At 39.1% G+C, this 23,963-nt stretch overlaps 4 protein-coding genes across 4 annotated transcripts; 3 read left to right on the top strand and 1 right to left on the bottom strand.

Moving 5' to 3' along the window:
- Positions 1–205: 205 nt before the first annotated feature.
- Positions 206–7,266, top strand: LOC108874197 (tRNA (cytosine(38)-C(5))-methyltransferase). The gene is made up of 11 exons (XM_018662662.2): positions 206–379; positions 926–1,035; positions 1,243–1,319; positions 2,041–2,112; positions 2,327–2,392; positions 2,610–2,679; positions 2,787–2,870; positions 4,251–4,576; positions 5,339–5,396; positions 6,212–6,341; positions 6,888–7,266. Exons 1-11 carry the CDS (start codon positions 316–318, stop codon positions 6,986–6,988), a joined length of 1,158 nt encoding a protein of 385 aa, XP_018518178.1. The 5' UTR covers positions 206–315; the 3' UTR covers positions 6,989–7,266.
- Positions 7,267–7,318: 52 nt separating this feature from the next.
- LOC108874196 (cubilin) lies at positions 7,319–22,298 on the top strand. Its single transcript, XM_018662661.2, has 11 exons — positions 7,319–7,768; positions 8,274–8,403; positions 19,359–19,454; positions 19,634–19,672; positions 19,776–19,877; positions 20,143–20,246; positions 20,430–20,556; positions 21,107–21,275; positions 21,507–21,638; positions 22,002–22,098; positions 22,283–22,298. Exons 1-11 carry the CDS (start codon positions 7,647–7,649, stop codon positions 22,296–22,298), a joined length of 1,134 nt encoding a protein of 377 aa, XP_018518177.1. The 5' UTR covers positions 7,319–7,646.
- Positions 16,048–17,704, bottom strand: LOC108874200 (myosin-4-like). Its single transcript, XM_018662666.2, has one exon. The coding sequence runs from the start codon at positions 17,420–17,422 to the stop codon at positions 16,370–16,372; it is 1,053 nt and encodes a 350-aa protein (XP_018518182.1). The 5' UTR covers positions 17,423–17,704; the 3' UTR covers positions 16,048–16,369.
- A 1-nt stretch (position 22,299) lies between the features above and the next one.
- Positions 22,300–23,957, top strand: LOC108874195 (cubilin-like; the record flags this gene model as incomplete). Its single annotated transcript, XM_018662660.1, has 4 exons — positions 22,300–22,491; positions 23,029–23,221; positions 23,502–23,620; positions 23,748–23,957. Coding segments are annotated over exons 1-4 (714 nt in total), but the record flags the coding sequence as incomplete, so codon positions are not given.
- Positions 23,958–23,963: the final 6 nt, after the last annotated feature.

Below are 23,963 nucleotides of genomic sequence, written 5' to 3'. Positions count from 1 at the left end.
AAATACTAATTTAGAGACATTTAAATACTGTAATAGAGACCATTAAAAACTGCTTATAAATTGCTTTAAATGTCAAAAGTATGGATAAATAGGCAGGAACCATTATGCCAAAATACTGCTCTACACTCCAGTCCGATAGGTGGCGGTAATGCATTTGTAAGCTGGTTTTAAACAAGAATAAGATCCCATTCAGTCAGTCCAGTCTCCGCACCAGTGGGTGGCGGTAATACACCATGTTTTTGTTTGCCAACTTCCATCAAACGTGCTAAAGAGCAGTGACTGTAAGCAGTGAGAGCATCTTCGCTACAATGTGCCATGGAGAATCTGCGGGTGCTCGAGCTTTACAGTGGGATAGGAGGGATGCATTATGCTTTACATGGTAAGCTTTTCGTTGGTTGTTACTGTTCTGCTTGTCTTTATTTTATCGGAAGTTCTAAACCACATCAACTGGAGATGGGCTTTCTATGCTACACTGGAGCAGACTGCCCTGTACAGTGTAATACTCAGAAGTCAGACAGGTGTTTACTGACTTCCCTCCCGCTGGTGCAGTCAAGTTAAAATCCGCCTGGTGAAATTTATTCGCGTGGTAAGGCCATAAGTAGGAGGAGACAGGAAATACTGTAGAGAGGGTTGTAAACAAAACCACTTAGAGGAGCTAGCATGGCTAATGGGCTGTTAGCAAGTGACTAAAACCCCATACTTAGGTCCAATGATAACAACTGCCTTTGAGCCATGCGCTTGAACTATCTGAACTCAGTTAGTGGACCAGGGCAGAAAAAATAGCATTGAAGTAATGGTAAAAGAGTGATTATCAGGTAATTGTATGCATGTGTTTGCTGTGGAGCCACAAGTAATGAAATACTAGCAAGATCAAGTTGAGAAAATCTTGTTCTCTATCTTATAATCTGTTTTTTTCTGTCTCCAGAGAGTGGCATACCTGGCCAGGTGGTGGCTGCTGTCGACATAAACACCACAGCCAATCAGATCTACGGGCATAATTTCCCTGACACCCCCCTCTGGAACAAGACCATTGAGGTGGATGATAGTGTAGGGTATAGGCATGACTGTGATTCTTAACAGTTACAGTGGTGTATTGAGAATGAAGGGATGGATGACCGACATAACTAAGATATAGACACAAAGGAGTATAATGACCCCAAAGCAGTGGTTTGGGCAAGTTTTTAACATTGTAATATTGACATTTAAAAAAACGTAATAACACTTTCTTTTTTTTACTTTAAGGGGATAACGCTAGATGACTTCAATAAATTATCTTTTGACATGATTTTGATGAGCCCTCCTTGCCAGCCTTTCACCAGGTAGGTTTTATATTGTAGAGTTCAAGTCAGACAAACCATTTTTGGGGAGTTTATATGTTCCTTCCCCTCTTGTTTATGTCTCATCTATGTGCTCTCCTTACCCTCCAAAAGCAGGAGAATTAGAAACTATAAGTTGCCTGTAAGAATCTGGGTTTTCAGACCCAGACCCTGCCAGCCAAACACCCCCACAGCATAGTTGTCAGTTAAAACCTTCAGCTGCTGCTGTGTAAGATAGTCCTAATTATGTAAGTTATAGTAAAAATTGTAGCTCTTGCAATTTGAAATATACAAAATACGTGATTTCAAAATAAAAATGAGTCATTGTTCAGTCTTACACATGTTGATGGCACGAATTAACATGCACATAGCCACAGCACATGGTCTTAACTATTATGAGAGAGCTAGGTACTCACATGTTTTATAGAAATGCATAATACATTTTACTGGGACCAAGCACTGACCTAGTACTGCTGGTAGGTAACTGTTACTGCTGCAGCCCAAAGCCAGTGATTATCAAACCAAGTTGAGTCTAGCTTTTGAACATCAGCGCAGCACTTCTTTACTTAATTTTCACATTTCACATTTCACATTTTGCCTTTCATACTTTTTTTCCTTTTTTACATCTCACTCCCTTTACTGCCTCTTTGTTTAATCTTAATAATAACTTTACTGTATTATTATTTTTTTTTAACACTGAAGTCTTTGTGTTTTCTCTGTGCAGGATAGGACTTCAGGGTGACGTTCGTGACCCTAGAACCAAGAGCTTCCTCTACATCCTCAGTCTTTTGCCAAGGTCTTTAATCTCCTGATTCAGCTTTTTATTGTTTGTTTTTATTACAATTGCATTGTGGAAGTGAAGTGGGAGCGGTATGAGATGTGGATTCCACACACAGCTTTATAAATAAGGCCTGAGACCCGTTCTCTATGTGGATATCTTACAAACATGATTTCTGTCAATAAACTCCTTCATATTTTCTTCTCAATTTTCATATGGTGATGGTGGCCAGGCTAAGCAAGCTGCCCCGCTTCATCCTACTGGAGAACGTGAAAGGCTTTGAGTGCTCCTCTGCCAGGTAATGACGGAAACAGCATGTGTATTAAAAGGAAACACAAGAAAGACTGTTTAACTTGACTGGTCTGTATATATCAGCCCTGCAATAGACTGGTGATCTGTCCAGGGCGTACCCTGACAAACTGAATAAGTGGCATAGATAATGGATGGATGATGGGTAGGTGAAGACATTTAATTTGAGATTAAATCTGTCCTCATATTATACTTCTACTCATCAGGGAACTTTTGGTGAAAACACTGGTGGAATGCGGATATACTTTCCAAGAGATAATGGTCTCACCCACAAGTGTAAGACATACTCACTGTATGATTAACTTCATTAAATATATGTATAAAGTGGAAGCTACACATAGTGAGTTTTTTTTTTTTTATCACTTCTGTATTCACAAATCCAGGTTGGGATCCCAAATTCAAGACTGCGTTATTTCCTGATTGCTAAGATTGCAACAGAAAACCTGTGCACCCTGACAAGTTCAAAGGTAAGGCTTGCTTGCAGTAATCCTGGTATCATGAAAGTTATCACAGAAACATTTTAGTGTTGGCTTCAATTGTCAATCAAAGTTGAGATAGAGATAGTATTTTATGAAATTGTATGTTTCCCACATTTCTAACCCTTTTGTGAAGACCCTGAAGAATGCCCTGGGTATTTTGGTTTAGAAATGGTACATAAATTCCAAATGAGTGACAAAGAAGTATCGTATCGAGACTGAGATTGACCAGCCAAAGGGATATTGATGAAAAAAGGAGTTTTGATGCTGTGTTTGACGTGCTGATCACTAAGATTCTTGGCTGTCAGACAGAGAAATCACATGGTTGTTAAGAGTTAATGTTCAAACGATCAAACTGATGTTTTACGTCAGCTACGTTGGGCCAGGCCAACGACCAGCATCTCAGTTTTATCTTGAATTAAGGAGCAGAAAGTTATGCAATATTGAGCAGGACAGTTCCTGAATTAACTGCGAGCGAGTGCTGGGACCTGCTGCCTCTGCTGCTGCAGCTGCCAAGTGAACTTTGTACCTTCTCATAATGAGGCTGTAGCATTAACCAGCGAGCCAACTCGACTCAAACATTTCAAGTCCACATTTTTATAACAAGCGATACTGCCCATAAACTGAATATTTTAGCTGTATCAGCAAGAGTATATCTATATATTAAAAGGAAATGCATAAAAACAAACTAGACTGTAGTGCACGATACTAAGCCACCACAAGTCGTACAAGAAGCTGTATCACGTTCACATTTGTTAAGCATAAGAGTAATATCTCATCTATCTATCTATCTATCTATCTCAGTGATTTGAGAGTGAGAGAATCTACCTTTACAGGCTCATACAGCTTAGTATCATCAGTGTAGCAGTGGAAATTAATTCAATGACTGCATATGATTTGGCTAGAGATGTACAGATGTCAAAAATCAACACCCTCCTTCCGTGTAAAAATTAATTCTGAAGTCTAGGTGGGACTGATGTGAAGCTTCACCAGTGCTAGGCAAATGAAGCGGGTATGTCCCAAAGTAATTCTCTCTTTGTGTTTCTGCAGACAGGATAGTAACATTACAGCACTGGGAGGCGCTGTTGAATAACATGGCTCATTAATCCAAGTCTTGAGATTTCTATTTCTGAGATTTCTGCCACACTAATATTATTGAGGGGAATCAAATTTAAGTTGAGCTATGAATGTAAAGCGGTCATTACTAGTCTGGATAATCCACAGACCTTACTGCAAACTATTCCTACAAAAGAAATTGTCCCTATGTAATGTTTTTTTTTTTTTTTTTAATTTGGATGAACTGACCCATGGGGAAAGCAGATTTGTGATTTGGATATTTTAAGACTTTTGACAAACGTAATATAATTTTAGATTTTAGATGCCTTCCCACATTCTTCTGAGAGTGATTCCTCCGAGCAGCCCACAGTGTTGAGTCCTACCCGCCCAGGTACCTGCCAGCCAGAAGAGGAAAAGCAGGAGAGTCCTGTCCTGTATAAACTAGAGACAACAACTGATGCACAGAGGAAGAAGATTCAGAACAGCAATCTGTCTGTGAGGCAGATCCAAGAGTTCCTGGAACCACAGGATGAAGTAGACCTGGAACATTATCTCCTTCCTCCGAAAATACTGCTGCGATATGCTCTACTCTTAGACATTGTTCAGCCCACATGTAGGAGGTCTGTCTGCTTTACCAAAGGGTGGGTATGGTAACCATCTTAGTTAATTGTCACTATCTTCATTCCCTTCATTATTATCATCACAATAATGGTATTTGTGAAGAATTGGCATTTAAAATCCAGTCCATACATTACAGTTTTACTCTGGAACTTGCCAAATAATAACCAAGTAATACACGCAAAGCATATCTGTCTGTGTTTATGTGTGTATTGGAAGTTATTATGTATGTTATATGTTATTCCTCTGTTTTTCTTTGAATTGGAGATCAAAACTCTGACCTAGGGACAGGATAACTGTGGTGAAAATGTCAACCATTTAATAATAGACAAATAATAATCATAAAATGATAGTATGTCTCTTTCATAATCTTTGCACTGGTTGTAGTATGTGGATCAGGGGCCTGTATCCTGAGGCAAGTTCAACTTGCTCTGGCTCTCTGGCTTCACTGATATATACAAGCGATGGCCTCAGAATCATGAATGGATTGCTTAATATGACATAACACAGACCACCAGTGACGTTGAATAAAATAATAAAATTATAAAAGTACTATGGTAGTATAGTATGAAAATGTATAAATATAATATGTCTCGCCTAGAGCACTTAAGTCTTTGTTTGCACATGTGGTTTCTCACTTTGCAGCATTTTGTTTTCCCAATGCTGTGCATGGTTTCTTAATTGCTTGTGTTTAGTCTATTCGCATGTGTCATCTCTGTCTACTTGGTGGATCACTAATCTGTCTGTAATGCTTCTATTTGATTGTGTATGTCTTGTGTTCTTAGCTATGGACGATATGTGGAGGGAACCGGCTCAGTGCTTCAGTGCTGTATGGAAACAGAGGTAGGGTTTTGACTTTAGTGCATGTATCAACATGACTTAGCAGCCAAGGAAAATGAGGTCTGAGGTGAATGTTTTTAATTTGGAATTAAACACAAGTCCCCACACCCACACCCTATAGCAAATGTACACAGCAATCTGGCTCCACTCTGGCTGAGTCACTCCTCTGTTACTTCAGAATTTTCTAGTAACAGAAATAACATCAGTACTGATTGAGTATAAAATGATTATTTATAACTAATGTTGTTGATTTGATTTGGATACTTGTGAACTTTACAATTGCATATAGAGATTTTTGGATGGATTGTGTGTAGCAGCCATAAATGGAGCTGTAACACAGCACAGCCAGACCCTGTGTAAATGAAGCGTTATTCCCTTGATGCAGATTTGTCCAGAATTTGTGCCCATCTGTTTTTTAGTGAATATTTTATAGCAGATTTAGCTAAAATTCCATTTGTATTTCCTGCAATTTATTTACAATAAAACCTAATTCACAATGTAAAGTATTAACTATTGAATCAGAGTGAACATCACAGTGTCAGTAGTCTGGTATCCAAACATCTCAAGACACAGAGTACATGATTTCTTCATTTGCCCTCATCCAGATTATGAATCTGAGTCTTTGTAAAAGGTGAATAAAATGAACCAAAGTGTTGTGATTCTATTATCATTTATTCATTAAAGACAGAAAATTTGTGCAATACATATTTGATGATTAACACAACTCAACTCAGCTTAAGTGATTTCTGTTGAGCATCAGAACAGTGACATTTTTCTATGTGAGTGCACTGAAGTTTTTTACTTGGTGTGCTCTGCAGATGGAGAGTGTGTTTACTGGTCTGGACCAGCACTCTGAAGAAGAAAAACTCCAGCAGCTGTTAAAACTGAAGCTCCGTTATTTTACTCCTAGAGAAGTTGCCAACCTCATGGGTTTCCCTCAGAGCTTCTGTAAGTAGAAACACTGTCAGCCCTCAAAAGATAAGGCCATTGATTTTCTTACCGTTAGAAAGTGTTGTCTGTGTTTCCAAAACCTGAGTTAGTTTATTTGTATATGCCATAGAACTCCCAATATTGTTGAAAAACAGTTAAAAACACAATGAGCCGCACTGTTACACATGACATGGCATGCACAGGAACTAAGTCAGTGCTCATTCGCTGGTTTGTATTGTAAATAATCACCTTTTTTTTTTTCATTTTGTGCAAAGCTAGTGTTAAAAAAGGTGCACTGTACCTGGTTGTACAAATGTCCAGACTACACAATTAAGGACAGACGTTAAACAAAAACATTATTTGATAATCATGTAATGCAATTCTGTAGAACACTACTTTTTAAGCCTATTAGTGTAGCTGTCAGGTGGAGACAATGATTTCTATTGCTTAATTTTATTTTCTTCTTCAAATTCTAGTATAAATGTGATATTGGGCTTTGTATAATACTGTTGGATGGGTTGCAAACCTAGGTGTTTACTTATTATCTTAATTTAAATTTTGCAGCCTTTCCTGGGAAAATCTCTACCAAGCAACAGTACAAAGTTCTAGGAAACAGCCTGAATGTTGTGGTGGTGGCCAGACTCTTACAACTGCTGGTCTCTTAGCACTCGGATGATGTCTCTGGAAGAGGAAACCATTTTATTTGTCGTTGTGGATTGTATCACAGATTGCTCTCTGTCCAGTGGTTGTGTTTGCTGGGGATGTTAGCAAAAATACCTCAGTGACATCACCATTGAACAGAATAACTTACATGTTTCTTGCATGTAACTTTTAACAGTGTATGTCTCTTTTACCTGACTTGGAACTTTAATATTTTTATTTTCTAGAGCACAATTATACATTTTTCTAATAATTATAATAAACCTAAAAAATATCCTATGAAGTACATAGTTGTTTTTTTTTGCCTGATTAATCATTATGCATTATTCGGTACTATCTCGCACTATTAAAACACATTTTTATCAGGGAAGGCTCAGGGAGCCACCTAAGACAAGGTTTTATTAAAATATTTACCCAGCGCTAACCCACTTCTGACACCTATAAAACACACGCAAACAAGGTCACATGAAGCAAGTTATTTATCTCCTACAATCATGTGAGGGTCATTTTCACTCAATAGTAAAGTTAACCAGCTTTTGTAAATTGTGATGTACTTTATGGTTGTCCTCTAAGGTCAAAGTCTTGACAGTGAGCATTAGAGCGTGGCAGCACATCAAACCTCAGTAAAGCTGTTTGGAGTGTCCAGGCGACACATCTCTTTCTATGGCTGGGACACTGCAGCTGTCATGGCTATTCTTCATACTCCTTTTCCTTCTGGTGGGACTGCAAGGAGAGGAAAGGGACGCAGCGCAAAGACGAAACAAGAGGAGCATTAGCAATGACCAGTGAGTTGGGGTTTGCTGAGATTAAAGCAGAATTTCTTCTATAGTAATGAATCAAAAATTGTGGTAAAAGTATGACTCATGTTACATATTGCTTTGCTGTACATAAAATAAAAACAGCACTTCAAGAAGTCAGCAAATTGAGTACCTGAGCCAGGTTCATCACTAGATTAAGGTTTTTATCATCTCTGGGTTTTCAAATTATGCAGAGAATTAGGTCTGTCAAAAAAAAACAAAAAAAACACAATCAGTCTTTCATGTTTTAAATCAATTTGTATCTTGTCTGACAAATTTTATGCTGTGTAAAGTTGATTTGAAGATTTGGTTTATTTTTAGCCGTGGACTATATGTTCATGTGTTCCTTACAGAGCAAATATATCAATATGCAGAACTCACTAGATTTATGTTCTTTATTTAAGTTCTACTCCCGCTGACAATAAATATAAGGAAAAATAACAACAAAAAACATACACACAAAGTTTGTTGACTTGGTGATTTGACTCCATAGACCTCGTATGCTGTCAGATAATGGTCACCTCGTTTTCACAACTGGGGAGAATAAAGACATCCGCTTCCAAACATCAGCATCAGGCCGGGTTAAAGTGGGTACTGAAGACCTCACCCAACTTTTGACTCAGGTAAGCTTTTCCATTACTGACAATCATGTGCATACTTGAAGTAATGGTTCATAAAATCAAATACACACATTGGAAGGATCAGTGATGATGAGTGGAAGCAATTTTAAAAGTTGTTGATTGCACCCCCATCATCACCAACATCACAACCATAAACTAATTAGCTTATCCAAACAAGCCGGAAACTCTTCGCTACTGTGCTATGTAACTGTCTCATTATAACTTCTTATCAGCTTTTACATAACCGAAAGCCTGATGCTACTCATATAAGACTTAGAATGATTAACACGTTGGGAAGCAAACACAGCAGTTTGGACAGGACCAAAGATCAGGGGCCAGGTGTATAGAGTCAGTGGATCCAGAATTAAAACACATGAATTAAGCCCTGTATATGATTTGTCTCATCTGAATTACATACAATACCAATAACACTCTGTGGTCAAACTGTGGTCGGCATGCCACAGGAGAGTTTACCTTCTGTGGTTATGTGTTCCCTTTTTATTTGACAGAATGCAATGGTATTTTGACTGAACTGTGTATATTGGTTTAATGTGCCATTTTGATATTAACCACTGGTGATATTGTAACTTATGGCAAAAACACCCCCCAAAACATAATATACATACATACATACATATAATTTGCTAATTATGTTAACACACACAGATATTGCCACTCTGCAGAAATAAAATGGGTTGACGCACCTCAGTGAGTCAAGGTGTCATTGGCAAACTCACATTGACCTCACATTTGAAAACGTCATGTAGTCATGTTTTTCTCAGCTGAGAAGCATCTCAAATGTCATTATATTATCTCAGATTATTGTGATTTATTGTATTCACAGTTGATCTCACACCCTCAGCTTGTATAAAATGCAGCTGTGTGACCAAAAATAGCATGGGTAAGGTTCTAAACATAAACTCCATATACTTTTCTATCATTAAACATAGAACATTGTTCTCTGAAACATTAGTTGCATACCTCCATGTATGGTGGTGGGAATTTGCAGTATAGTAATATAAACAATATTTCCTTAATGAGAGGTCAGGTGTACCCTCTCTGAATACAACACATTTCTTCTTCACACTGTGATTTACCTACACACAAATTTGCTGTGGTTGTTGTCCCTCTTTAGCTCAGAGAAAACATTCTGATTTGTGGAAATGAAATCACAACCTTAAACACTCTTGTTATTTTAGTCAAGTGCACCTTGAGTTAGGATTTATTTTAGTCAGCGTGATCTCCTTCATCTTCTCTGTGTTTCAGATATAGTGTTGTATACAACACACTCTTAACATATTGTTTCCTTGAACCATCCATATTTAGTGTTATTTTATTATTTGGCTGTATTCAAATCAAGTGTGACCTGCTGCACACTAGTTTGATCCTTGAATCATTTTCAAAAAAAAGTAAATCAGTATAATTTTATTCCCTTCATGAAATCAGACCTGATGTTTTCCTGCAGACATATTTATCCCTATAAGGTCTTCACTTATTCTTCACAAACTATGTTTTTATTTTCAGGCATTTTCCTTTCATCATTTCTTTGCAAAACCTTCAATGAAAATTTCTGTAAATATATTGTCTTTACACTTTATCTTAATGAGTATTTTTTTTTATTTTTTTTGTTGTTGTTGTTGTCGAATTTGTGGGGGGGTTTTTTTGTTTTTTTTGTGGGAACCGGAGGACCCGGAGGAAACCCATGCAGACAAGGGAAGAACATGCAGAACTGACAGAAAGACGACGCTGCTAAACCAACAACTTCTTTTTCTGTTTATCTGCAGTCCTTGTAGTGAGACCCTGTGCTGCTGTGAAAGGGGGGGTAAAGGGGGTGAAGGGGGGTTGATTAGGGGAAGAGATTGGGGGCAGAGGATGAGGGAGTTGGAGTGTGAGGTGAGGAGAGAGGAGAGAGAGAGTAGGAGGAAGGGTTACTCAGTTGATGTTAATTGGGAGATCAGAGTCAGGTTGGGTCCCTCTAGTTCTTCTGAAGATCTGGATGAACCGTCTCCCCAGAGATCTCCTTTTTGGTTTTTTTTCTGGCATATTGCTGACCAGATCTTCTAGCTGCGCCAGTCTTCTACTGAGTTCCTCCTCGTGTTTTTGTCTCTGTTCCTCTTTTTCTTGCAGAGCCTGCTTCATAACATTGACAGACTCCAGGAGACAGGAGCGTTCCTCCTGCCACTGGAGTCTTTCTTTGTTTAGCTCTTCTTTGGCCTGGCTGATTTTTTGCATCAGGCTGCTGGTCTCTTCATTTTTCTGAGCCAGGAGAAGAGTCTTTTCCTCCTCCCACTGGCGCAGAGACTTGTCCAGATCCTCCTGGACCTGGGCTAGCTTTTCCTTGAGGCTGGTTGTTTCTTCTTCCTTTTCTTTCTTTAGCTCCTCTTTGGCCTGGCTGATTTTTTTAATCAGGCTGCTGGTCTCTTCGTTTTTCTGAGCCAGGAGAAGAGTCTTTTCCTCCTCCCACTGGCGCAGAGACTTGTCCAGATCCTCCTGGACCTGGGCTAACTTTTCCTTGAGGCTGGTTGTTTCTTCTTTATTTTCAGCCAACGCGTTCTGGGCCATTTCCTCAGCCCTTCTCGCGAGGCTTGCCTCCATCTCCATTCTGCACTTTTTCTCATTATTCAGAGCTTCCTGCAGTTCTTTTATTTTCAGGGACAGCTCTGTTTCCCTTTCCATCTTCTCCTCCTTTACCCCTGCAAGTTCTACTTTGAGTCTATCTACCTTTTTATTCAGGGCTTCTTTCCCCCTTTGCAGTAAATAGATTTTTTGCTCCTTTTCATCCAAGAGCTGATGGAACAGTAGCTCTGGAATCTGCAGTATACTTTGTTCGCCGATCTCCATGTCCTGACTGGTGTTGGCGCCGAGGTCCAACTGAAAAAGTTGTTGCACTGAGGGAGGAAATGTCTCCATCTGTGTTTCAACAGCACTTGCCCAGTCGAGGTGTTTTGGTTGCTCAGTTGGTTTTTTGTTCTTCACTGATTCCATTGCTCTTTTTCGAGTTAAGACAGGTTTGTGTCTCTGAGTCGATCGCTGTTGTATCGTCGTTGAACTCCTGCTTGTATCGATGATATGATGTGTGATTAAGATTTGAGATTATGTCCAATCTGGATCCTAGTTACAGAGTTACATGACATCATCATATGTGATGTCATAGAAAGCCTTTCTAGTTAAAAGCACGGTTACCATGATTACCATTACCATGGTAACAATAAGTGCAGTTTAAAATAAATGTATATATTTTGTATTGTATTTTATCACCTTCATTTTTGTTTTACAATGTAAAATTAATAGATCTAATATATGACAAATCAGTCTAAAATGATATATAATAAATAAAGTCAACAAAATATCATATATATATGAATAATGGGGCTGATTTAAAAACAACACTAATTTGGATGAGAATGTGTGAGTGCCTGAGGAGAGCTCTTTATTTGCTCTGTCTGAGCTCAGCTTGAGATGCATGAATTGACTTTAACAGAACGCTGGGACGAGAATAGATTCAGCTCATAGAGAGAGCTCTCTTATCTCTCTGTCTGGAATCTAGAAAAGGCAAAAAAAATGTTGAATTATTTTAGAGCTCGATGAGATCACTTTTTAAACTTTAAAGGAGGCTAATTTGAGACTTTGTGCATCTTTCTGTCCTGGAGAGAAAAAAATCAGAGACAGCTGAATGGTTGATTCAACTTCACTGATTTCAACTTCTGCTATTAAGAGGAAAACCCAGGTGCTTGCCCACATGACGACTGCCCCTGGGATAAATCACAGTGAGATTATCGGCCTGCTTGATGTTCTCTTGTGCTGGTACTGACAAGGCATTACAGAGCAGAGTGATTAGGGTTGGGATTGGCATCTCTGGTTGTTCTTGTATTACCTCTTCCAGCACATTAAAACCCAACAGTGATCTGTACTTTCATTTCTCTGAGGAGAGTTCAACAAGTCATCAGAGTCTGTGTTAGACAACTTCAGAGTCACTGTCCAATCTTCACAGCTGCTGACAGGAAGAACGAGTTCAATGGTTCTGTGGTAATTAGTTAGAGATGAATACATTTCACTATGAGTTTAGACAGTGTGGGTAGAAGAGAATAAAAGTTAAAAAGGTGCAGCTGCAACTGAAATATCTGTCAAGACTCTACAGAAGAGTCAAGTTGGCTGCTCTGTCAACCTCTGCATACACACACAGTGGTGGTTTGAATAAAATACAAATAATAGCAGGTTTGCACGTTCACTATCTTACTGTGTGTACATTGCACTGTAACAAATTACTGTAAATCTACGTGAAAATATCAACAGTATAATACTGTTATCCTTAAATACAGCACATTACCGTTATTTTTCTCAGTAAATTGCTTTTTCAGTACCACCGTATTATTTTTGCGATATTTTACAGTATAATCGCTTAAATGAAAGAAAACAATACATTACTATATTTATGAATTGTATTTTGGGAAGACAAAGAACACGTGGGCTCACATTTTGAATAGACGAATTTCTCACCCGCCTTCATCCTGCAGATTACAAGGTAAGAGTCTTTTTGTTTTGCTCGTTGGTATCAGTAGGCAAAATACATCACGACTCCAATCAGCTCTTCCTGATAAGATTTTAACACGTCCGAGATCTCCTGACCTGTTAATCAATCTTTAGGATTATTTAGCTAACGTTGTTTTCTGTAAGTGAATGCAAAGCGCATTAGACTTTTGTCAAGTTTTAGTTCATTTTTGAGATTAGAGTCAGAGCCGACACACAAACATCACATGAGGACTCACACTACGCACAAACTGAGTGAGTACTTTGTCAGCTAACGTTAGCCACTTCTAAGCACAGGTCTGTGGAGCGGGAGAAATCCTTCTCCTGCGTCTGAAACCGTTGGTGATAGTTGAATATAACAGGGACTTCTCAACACCTGATTCACCAGCAGTTTGAACGTGTGTCACCGCAGAGAGGAGCTAGACCTCTGATCCTCATCCTCCACAGTACAGAGTGAGTTTTACCTTCTCATGTTCACATTACTTTGTGTTACGTTAACACTCGCCAAGCGCATGTCTCTAAACGACGTGGCTCGTTTTATGTAAACAGCGGGTCTTTACGGTGAGTGTGGCGCCTGAACTGACGGAGCGCTTGTTAGCTAACATTAGTTAGCTAGCTAAACTACAGTAACAACGTTAATTTCGGTTGAACTGACCCTGTGCTTGGAAAACTGGACTGAGGTTGAGGCTGGGGGCGGAATATTATATAATAATTATATATAATTATTATACAATAATATAATAATTAATATAATACAGCTGTTGTTCAGCTGTAGCTGTCCTGTGGTCTGGTGTTATTTAGCATAGCACAGAATGCTAATATCAGTTAGAGCCTAAGGGACCTGGTCAAGCGGCTCTGGTAGAAGCACCTCTGTTGACATGTTGTGTTCAGACTCAGTTTTCACTGATGCCTCAGTTGTGTTCACTTTATAATTTTTCAGCATGTTTCCATGTTCTTACCTCTTACTTATGTATCATCCTTATGTATGTATCATCCCTGACTTGCTGCTGTCTTTTCTACTATTACAACTTCAGTCTTCACTTCAGAGATGACATGTTCACTGGAATTCATTCAGAGGTTAGATGTTCACATCCTTCTGCTAGTACTATGCTCACAGCAGCTTTGAGGACCTTGTGTACCTTGAGTTTCATCTCACAGGTCATATACAAGCTGCCCATCACTGGGGCATGTTAAGGAAGTTTTTCTGACACTAATCAAAATAAACTATCTCCCTTCATTGTGGAGGAAATTCTAAACTGTATTGATTGGTAATGTGTAATTCTTTAAAAAGATTATAAAATGTAACATCACTTACAGCTAAGGTAGTAAAGAACAATGTTGTTGATAGGAGAAAATATTTGCTATATAAAAGATTTATGTTATTATTATCTCAATTAGTAAACTTTTTTTTTCACACCAACTCTTGTTTTTCAGGTGGTTCAATGGGATAAATCCAGAGAGAGGCTCCAAGACTGGACGTGGCAGAGTCACCCAGAAAAAGATGACATCAGTCAACCCTCATGTCTCCAGTCACTTAAAGAAATGAATAGACTTTGAGTGGGACTTTATACAAGTCAGTAACCACACAGTCTGTTAGTCTCTTAACTACACTCTAAGACAAGTCTAAATTATTCACTTTGTTTTTCTGTTAATTTGTCTTAAATATTCTTGAATGTTTATTTTCACAAGCTTAATAAATAGTGTAATGGTCCAAAAAGATACTTTGAAGCTGTTTGTCTTAAAAGGTGAAGTTCACTTAATGTATTAAAACATGGTCTTTTATAGTAGGCCTACTAAGGAATATTTTATCAAATGCATCTTGCATCTTGCTAAGTGAAAATAACGGCAATTAACTGCTAATCCTTTCAGCAGTATTTTACTGTGAAAGGAAAAAATAAGTTTTTACAAAAACAGTAGCAAACTGTAAATTTTAGCAACAGCAGGATACTGTTAAATTTACAGTAGCCTGCTGGCAAATCTAGCTGCCAGTAGTTTGTTACTTACTGTTATTTTACAGCGAAATTTGTTACAATGTGGTTTAATGTGCCATTTTGATATTAACCACTGGTGATATTGTAACTTATGGCAAAAACACCCCCAAAACATAATATACATACATACATACATATAATTCGCTAATTATGTTAACACACACAGATATTGCCACTCTGCAGAAATAAAATGGGTTGACGCACCTCAGTGAGTCAAGGTGTCATTGGCAAACTCACATTGACCTCACATTTGAAAACGTCATGCAGTCATGTTTTTCTCAGCTGAGAAGCATCTCAAATGTCATTATATTATCTCAGATTATTGTGATTTATTGTATTCACAGTTGATCTCACACCCTCAGCTTGTATAAAATGCAGCTGTGTGACCAAAAATAGCATGGGTAAGGTTCTAAACATAAACTCCATATACTTTTCTATCATTAAACATAGAACATTGTTCTCTGAAACATTAGTTGCATACCTCCATGTATGGTGGTGGGAATTTGCAGTATAGTAATATAAACAATATTTCCTTAATGAGAGGTCAGGTGTACCCTCTCTGAATACAACACATTTCTTCTTCACACTGTGATTTACCTACACACAAAATTGCTGTGGTTGTTGTCCCTCTTTAGCTCAGAGAAAACATTCTGATTTGTGGAAATGAAATCACAACCTTAAACACTCTTGTTATTTTAGTCAAGTGCACCTTGAGTTAGGATTTATTTTAGTCAGTGTGATCTCCTTCATCTTCTCTGTGTTTCAGATACAGTGTTGTATACAACACACTCTTAACATATTGTTTCCTTGAACCATCCATATTTAGTGTTATTTTATTATTTGGCTGTATTCAAATCAAGTGTGACCTGCTGCACACTAGTTTGATCCTTGAATCATTTTCATCATTTTCAAAAAAAAGTAAATCAGTATAATTTTATTCCCTTCATGAAATCAGACCTGATGTTTTCCTGCAGACATATTTATCCCTATAAGGTCTTCACTTATTCTTCACAAACTATGTTTTTATTTTCAGGCATTTTCCTTTCATCATTTCTTTGCAAAACCTTCAATGAAAATTTCTGTAAATATATTGTCTTTACACTTTATCTTAATGAGTATTTTTTTTTATTTATTTATTTTTTTTTTTTTTGTTGTTGTCGAATTTTTGGGGGGGTTTTTTTGTTTTTTTTTGTGGGAACCGGAGGACCCGGAGGAAACCCATGCAGACAAGGGAAGAACATGCAGAACTGACAGAAAGACGACGCTGCTAAACCAACAACTTCTTTTTCTGTTTATCTGCAGTCCTTGTAGTGAGACCCTGTGCTGCTGTGAAAGGGGGGGTAAAGGGGGGTGAAGGGGGGTTGATTAGGGGAAGAGATTGGGGGCAGAGGATGAGGGAGTTGGAGTGTGAGGTGAGGAGAGAGGAGAGAGAGAGTAGGAGGAAGGGTTACTCAGTTGATGTTAATTGGGAGATCAGAGTCAGATTGGGTCCCTCTAGTTCTTCTGAAGATCTGGATGAACCGTCTCCCCAGAGATCTCCTTTTTGGTTTTTTTTCTGGCATATTGCTGACCAGATCTTCTAGCTGCGCCAGTCTTCTACTGAGTTCCTCCTCGTGTTTTTGTCTCTGTTCCTCTTTTTCTTGCAGAGCCTGCTTCATAACATTGACAGACTCCAGGAGACAGGAGCGTTCCTCCTGCCACTGGAGTCTTTCTTTGTTTAGCTCTTCTTTGGCCTGGCTGATTTTTTGCATCAGGCTGCTGGTCTCTTCATTTTTCTGAGCCAGGAGAAGAGTCTTTTCCTCCTCCCACTGGCGCAGAGACTTGTCCAGATCCTCCTGGACCTGGGCTAGCTTTTCCTTGAGGCTGGTTGTTTCTTCTTCCTTTTCTTTCTTTAGCTCCTCTTTGGCCTGGCTGATTTTTTTAATCAGGCTGCTGGTCTCTTCGTTTTTCTGAGCCAGGAGAAGAGTCTTTTCCTCCTCCCACTGGCGCAGAGACTTGTCCAGATCCTCCTGGACCTGGGCTAACTTTTCCTTGAGGCTGGTTGTTTCTTCTTTATTTTCAGCCAACGCGTTCTGGGCCATTTCCTCAGCCCTTCTCGCGAGGCTTGCCTCCATCTCCATTCTGCACTTTTTCTCATTATTCAGAGCTTCCTGCAGTTCTTTTATTTTCAGGGACAGCTCTGTTTCCCTTTCCATCTTCTCCTCCTTTACCCCTGCAAGTTCTACTTTGAGTCTATCTACCTTTTTATTCAGGGCTTCTTTCCCCCTTTGCAGTAAATAGATTTTTTGCTCCTTTTCATCCAAGAGCTGATGGAACAGTAGCTCTGGAATCTGCAGTATACTTTGTTCGCCGATCTCCATGTCCTGACTGGTGTTGGCGCCGAGGTCCAACTGAAAAAGTTGTTGCACAGAGGGAGGAAATGTCTCCATCTGTGTTTCAACAGCACTTGCCCAGTCGAGGTGTTTTGGTTGCTCAGTTGGTTTTTTGTTCTTCACTGATTCCATTGCTCTTTTTCGAGTTAAGACAGGTTTGTGTCTCTGAGTCGATCGCTGTTGTATCGTCGTTGAACTCCTGCTTGTATCGATGATATGATGTGTGATTAAGATTTGAGATTATGTCCAATCTGGATCCTAGTTACAGAGTTACATGACATCATCATATGTGATGTCATAGAAAGCCTTTCTAGTTAAAAGCACGGTTACCATGATTACCATTACCATGGTAACAATAAGTGCAGTTTAAAATAAATGTATATATTTTGTATTGTATTTTATCACCTTCATTTTTGTTTTACAATGTAAAATTAATAGATCTAATATATGACAAATCAGTCTAAAATGATATATAATAAATAAAGTCAACAAAATATCATATATATATGAATAATGGGGCTGATTTAAAAACAACACTAATTTGGATGAGAATGTGAGTGAGTGCCTGAGGAGAGCTCTTTATTTGCTCTGTCTGAGCTCAGCTTGAGATGCATGAATTGACTTTAACAGAACGCTGGGACGAGAATAGATTCAGCTCATAGAGAGAGCTCTCTTATCTCTCTGTCTGGAATCTAGAAAAGGCAAAAAAAATGCTGAATTATTTTAGAGCTCGATGAGATCACTTTTTAAACTTTAAAGGAGGCTAATTTGAGACTTTGTGCATCTTTCTGTCCTGGAGAGAAAAAAAATCAGAGACAGGAGAAATAGCCCACAGTCTCATCCTGGTTTCACACAGGCCTCAAAGTTGTCTAGGACAAATAAATGAAACATTTTCAGAGCTCCTCTCCAGTAGTCTTTTCCTCTTGGTTAACAATGTGTATAACACAAGAAATAATTTACATGGTGTCAACCAAGATGTAAACATAAAGTAGACATCAGAGAGACAATGCTCTGAAGGTAGACATAAATGTCTCCACTGAACTATGCAGAAAAGGATATTATGGGTAACGGGAAGTTTGCAGAGAAGCCAATGTGCTGGCCTCCCAGATCTCAACATCACATCACCATTGTGCAGCTCTGCACTTCAAGCAAGCTGAATGGTTGATTCAACTTCACTGATTTCAACTTCTGCTATTAAGAGGAAAACCCAGGTGCTTGCCCACATGACGATTGCCCCTGGGATAAATCACAGTGAGATTATCGGCCTGCTTGATGTTCTCTTGTGCTGGTACTGACAAGTCATTACAGAGCAGAGTGATTAGGGTTGGGATTGGCATCTCTGGTTGTTCTTGTATTACCTCTTCCAGCACATTAAAACCCAACAGTGATCTGTACTTTCATTTCTCTGAGGAGAGTTCAACAAGTCATCAGAGTCTGTGTTAGACAACTTCAGAGTCACTGTCCAATCTTCACAGCTGCTGACAGGAAGAACGAGTTCAATGGTTCTGTGGTAATTAGTTAGAGATGAATACATTTCACTATGAGTTTAGACAGTGTGGGTAGAAGAGAATTAAAGTTAAAAAGGTGCAGCTGCAACTGAAATATCTGTCAAGACTCTACAGAAGAGTCAAGTTGGCTGCTCTGTCAACCTCTGCATACACACACAGTGGTGGTTTGAATAAAATACAAATAATAGCATGTTTGCATGTTCACCATCTTACTGTGTGTTTGCATGCTAGTTAGTAAACCAAAGCAATGGAAAAGTTTTGGTTTTGACCTCATGATGCTGCTGCTAGAGTAAAAGGTCATATGATTCTTCCTTTCATGGAAATAATATCCAATGATGTTTAGCACAAAACCACAAACTTGGCACCAGAGGAAAAGTCAGGAAATGCGTTATGTAATGTATACGTTGTCTAGAAACTATGAATGTCTATACAAGCATTTTTTGAAGCACTATATCCAGTATATGTTGAAATATTTCACTAGATAAGTGAAAAATCTCAGGAGCAATTTGTATCTTCAGCTTTTGTACTCTGAAGTGTTTATGTGAACTCTCTCATTTCAGATAAAAACCAACAAAGATGACATTGATTACATTAAATCTCACGGAGGTGGTGTTCCCCCTGATATCACTAACAAACTAAACCAGCTTGATACCAAGGTAAGACATTAAACTGACATTTGCAGTGTAAACATGATATGAAATGGAAAATTTTATGTTTATAACAAAAGCTCTCTAGAATTCAAATATCCATATACTTTTTTCTTAATATTGTGAATGCACTGTACGTAGCCAATGCATTAAAACATATTTTCCATGCCTCTTTCCATGCTCTCCAGGTGTCAGCAGCTGAGAATAGAGTGACTGCCCTTGAAGCGGTAAGACATTTAAGAACTGTTTGTTGTAAAGGCTCAAACTCAAGACTGGACCACACATGTCATGTTTCTCTCCTTGCCTTTCCTCTCCCCTTTGCTCCTCCAGACAGTTCACAGGGTGGCTTGCAGCAGCAATCCCTGTCAGAACGGAGGGACATGTCTGAACTTACTCAACTCATACCACTGTCTGTGTCCCAACAACTGGGCTGTGAGTTCCATACTGTTTTGTTACGTTATGGGAATGGTTATTATATGTATTAATGTAAAAGGCACAAAATATAATATTTGTGGGTTTCAAGCTTGCTGTGTCTCAGTTTTTCGAGCTACAGGTCACATACAGTGGCAGAGGCCGACATGGTTTCCATTTAGCCCATAGTCTGTCACATTATTTCTCAATTATCTCTCCCTCTCTCTGTCTCTCTCTGTCTTGTGTGTGTGTGTGTGTGTGTGTATGTGTGTGCGTGGTGTGTCAGGGTCCTAACTGTGCAACAGATGTCAATGAATGTCAGGTGTATGCAGGAACCTTTCAGGGTTGTCAGAATGGAGCAACCTGTGTCAACACTCCTGGATCATTCACGTATGTCTTAAGCTTTTCGTAACACTTAGGTGTTATGTCTGGCCTTGGGCTGCCAGGCCTGTCTTGGGTGGGTTAATGTTGTGGCCGGTTTGGTGTTTATCCATTATAGTCTGTGTTTAATAACCTACTGTTTGCTGCAGTGATGCTTATTTTTAATTTAATGATATTTCTGTTCCTGTGCAGTTGTACCTGTTCTCCAGAATGGTCTGGGAGTCTCTGTACTGTGCGTTATGATGACTGCAGAAATGCAGGACGGGACTTGTGTGTTCATGGCACATGTATTGATGCAGACCGGGTTGTAACTGGACAGGTAACCAATCACTTTACCAGTTTACTTGACATGTTCAAAAATAAATGAATAAATGAATGATATAGCAAGAAGGTTATCACTTTATATTAAGAAACACATATTCACTATTAACTAGCAGCTCATTAGAATACAGTTTACTGGCATATCCCTCAATAACCTTGTAATTATAGCTAATAGCAGAATCCACAGTATCCACTGAGGCCCCATATTCTGAAGGCTACTTTTAATTCTTTTACTTTTATCCTTGGTTTTTACTTACTGTCTCTTGGCTGTATGTGATTCAGATGATTCCAGTTGAGCTATTCAAATTCAAATATAAGTTATTCAAATTCAGTTTCTAGTAACCCATATTTCTACCCATAAGAAAGACTAACCTCTCTCCATTTGGACATGTTTATGGGCCTTCCATGGCATATATCTTTAAATAACTTATCTTTCATAACAATTTATCATTAGTAAATTTTGTTCTTTTAGTTTCATTATTCTCTTTTACTGTAGATATAATTTCAATTGACAGAGTTTTCACACTGTGACCCCCCCCAATAAACAGCCTAAATACCAGTGCATCTGTGAGAGTGGCTGGGAGGCTCCAGCTGGGAACCCAGCCTGTGTAGCTGATGTTAATGAGTGTGACCTGCCCGTCAAGCCTTGTTCCACCAACCCTGCTGTTACCTGCTACAACACTCAGGGTTCCTTCTACTGTGGAGCCTGTCCTGCTGGTAACACTCAATAACACAACTCATATTGGGTTCTATTTTTATGGAGACAGACCACATATGTTGTGATTTTCATGAATTTGGGACCAAAGGCACACATTTTGCAAGTTACCCATAGGACCACAATAGCCACACTTATGGGAAATACTCCAGGTTGAAATTATGTGGAATTATGCTTTACTGTATGGTCTAAATAAGAGGACATTTGTTCTGATTACTTCTAATGTGTCTCAGGCTGGCAAGGCAACGGTTACAGCTGTCAGGATGTGGATGAATGTTTGACCAACAATGGTGGCTGCTCCACCACTCCGATGGTGCAATGCCTGAACACCATGGGTTCCTTCCACTGTGGTTCCTGCCCTCCAGGTACAGTGTAAGAGGTGGAAAAACAAAAGTTATGAATGTAACCACAGCCACAGTAGGTATGATAATAACTGCATATTCATCAGGTGCATGTGCAGAAAGTTGGGACCTTACTGACCTCATTCTCATAACTTTATCAATGGGTCTGTAGCGTGGCATGGCTAAGCACAGGACTGTTTAAACCTGTCAGTGCATATTATTGATTTCAATTAATGTACTCACTGAGCTTTATTGTTAGGATGTCTGTTCTTAGTCAGGGTTACTGGATCTCATATGGACTCATATGCCACGCCGTCTATCTCTGTACACCATCATCAGCATCATCTGTCTTTAAAGAGTTTAAAGACAGATCTTGTATTTGTGCAGGTTATGAAGGGGATGGGAGAACATGCACTCAGACCAACATCTGCGCTGTCAATAATGGAGGCTGTTACCCAACAGCTACTTGCTCCTCAAAACCCAGGTAAAAATAAACATTATGCATGATTTTATTGCTGTGTCTTCTGAGTGGTGAATATTTTGTCTGCACAATGTAGAGGAATATGGGAAAGATCATTAGAAAAATATTAAGAAAATAAGTTCAGACATTAGTCTATACTGTCTGTACTATTTTTTCTTTTTTGTGTCTTTTGTTTGTTTTCCACAAGTGGAATTAAAGAGTGACATGTGCAATGTGGAACATAACCATGTATCCTTCTTTTTCCTCACCCCAACCTTCCCACATTCACCAGGCTCAAGCTTCCCTGTATGTACCTGTCCACCAGGCTACATAGGCAATGGTTATGGGCCAACAGGTTGCACCCAGACCAGCAACATATGTCAGAGCAACAACCCTTGTGTCAATGGACAGTGTGTGGTGAGTTTGTGTGGCTGTGTGTGTGTATGCCTATTTAGCCACAGCGAGATGCTGTGTGGATGAAGTAACAAAGATGCAGAGCCCAACTTTATCTGCTATAACTAGTAACACATATTTTGTGTATCCAAAGCCTGCCATATCTTATTCTTTTTGTGCTTTTAAAAACTCTTTAGGTTATTTTGACTCAGTTTTACATACACTGTTCTATCGCTGGGCAGATTTCTTGGATATGGGATAGCATTATAAGCCATAAATAAAAATATAATTTTGCTATTTCAATGCACAATATAAATGATAAAGAGCAGAGAAGTGGCAGAACTGAGGCTTAACCTTCAGAGATCAAGTGGAGTAATTGCACTGTCTATCTCGCTCATCATCAAATGATTGCTGTAACCACATTTGTAGTGCGCAGTTGTTCATCGACTGAAAGAGGAGGACCTTAAAATACTGCTGTCGTTTTTATAATAAAGCAGAATCAAATCCTCTTGGAAACAACGACTCCATTAATTTCTCATTAGTGCACTTTTGCTGTCACAGGCCACCACCTCAGCTCCTGGCTACATCTGCAATTGCAATTCTGGCTGGCAAGGAGTAAACTGTGACCAGAACATCAATGAATGCTCAAGCAATCCCTGTCAAAATGGAGGAACCTGCACAGACGGCATCAATGGATTCACATGTACTTGCACTGCCGAGTGGACCGGCCCACTCTGCCAGACCGCACAGCAAGGTACTTCTTGGACCAAAAAAGGGTGTATGAAGGGACTGGAGAGATGAAGGAAGGGAAGTTAAGGGAAGAAGTAGATATTTTATATTGATATTTAATTTTGATCATAGTTGCATGGTGTTTTTCAATCGGTGCCTGTGCCATTTTTTTGGACAAAAAGATTAGCATGCTGGAAGGAAGGAACACCCTCCATTGCCATTTGTTCTTTTCATTCTTTGTTCAGGGTATGTAAAAGGTCCAATGTCATCAAGCACTATCACAAGTTCTTGTGTGTGTGTTCCAGAGTGTGGAGGTTACCTCACTGGCCCTGCAGGTTCCTTCAGTTATCCCAACATTCCCGGTCATGAGGAGTACGATCACCAGGTCTCTTGTGCGTGGGTGATCCGCGTTGATCCAAACAAGGTCAGTTGCAGTCTCTCATACATAAGTGAAAGAGGTTTCCTTTTCTTGTCATTTTAACTTTAGCATTGCATTGCCAATGTGCCAGATTAAAATAGATAATTTGAATTCTGTGTTCTCTCTTCTTTAGATTTTGCGTATTACGTTTCCTTTCTTTCATCTGGAGAACAGCGCCAACTGCAACTATGACTTCCTTCAGATTCATGATGGGGACAGCGCTTCCGCTTACATGATCGGAAAATACTGTGGCCAAAATAACCCGCCGGAGCTCTACAGCTCCCACAATTCCTTATATTTCTGGTTTCGCTCTGACCACTCTGTCAACAGTGATGGCTTCACAGTTGTT

This window comes from Lates calcarifer, unplaced genomic scaffold (genome assembly GCF_001640805.2).
Source record: "Lates calcarifer isolate ASB-BC8 unplaced genomic scaffold, TLL_Latcal_v3 _unitig_5247_quiver_1067, whole genome shotgun sequence".
In the NCBI taxonomy this organism is placed as follows: domain Eukaryota; kingdom Metazoa; phylum Chordata; class Actinopteri; family Centropomidae; genus Lates; species Lates calcarifer.
The sequence above is the reverse complement of the archived record's forward strand: the minus strand, read 5'-3'. Positions and strand labels throughout refer to the sequence as shown.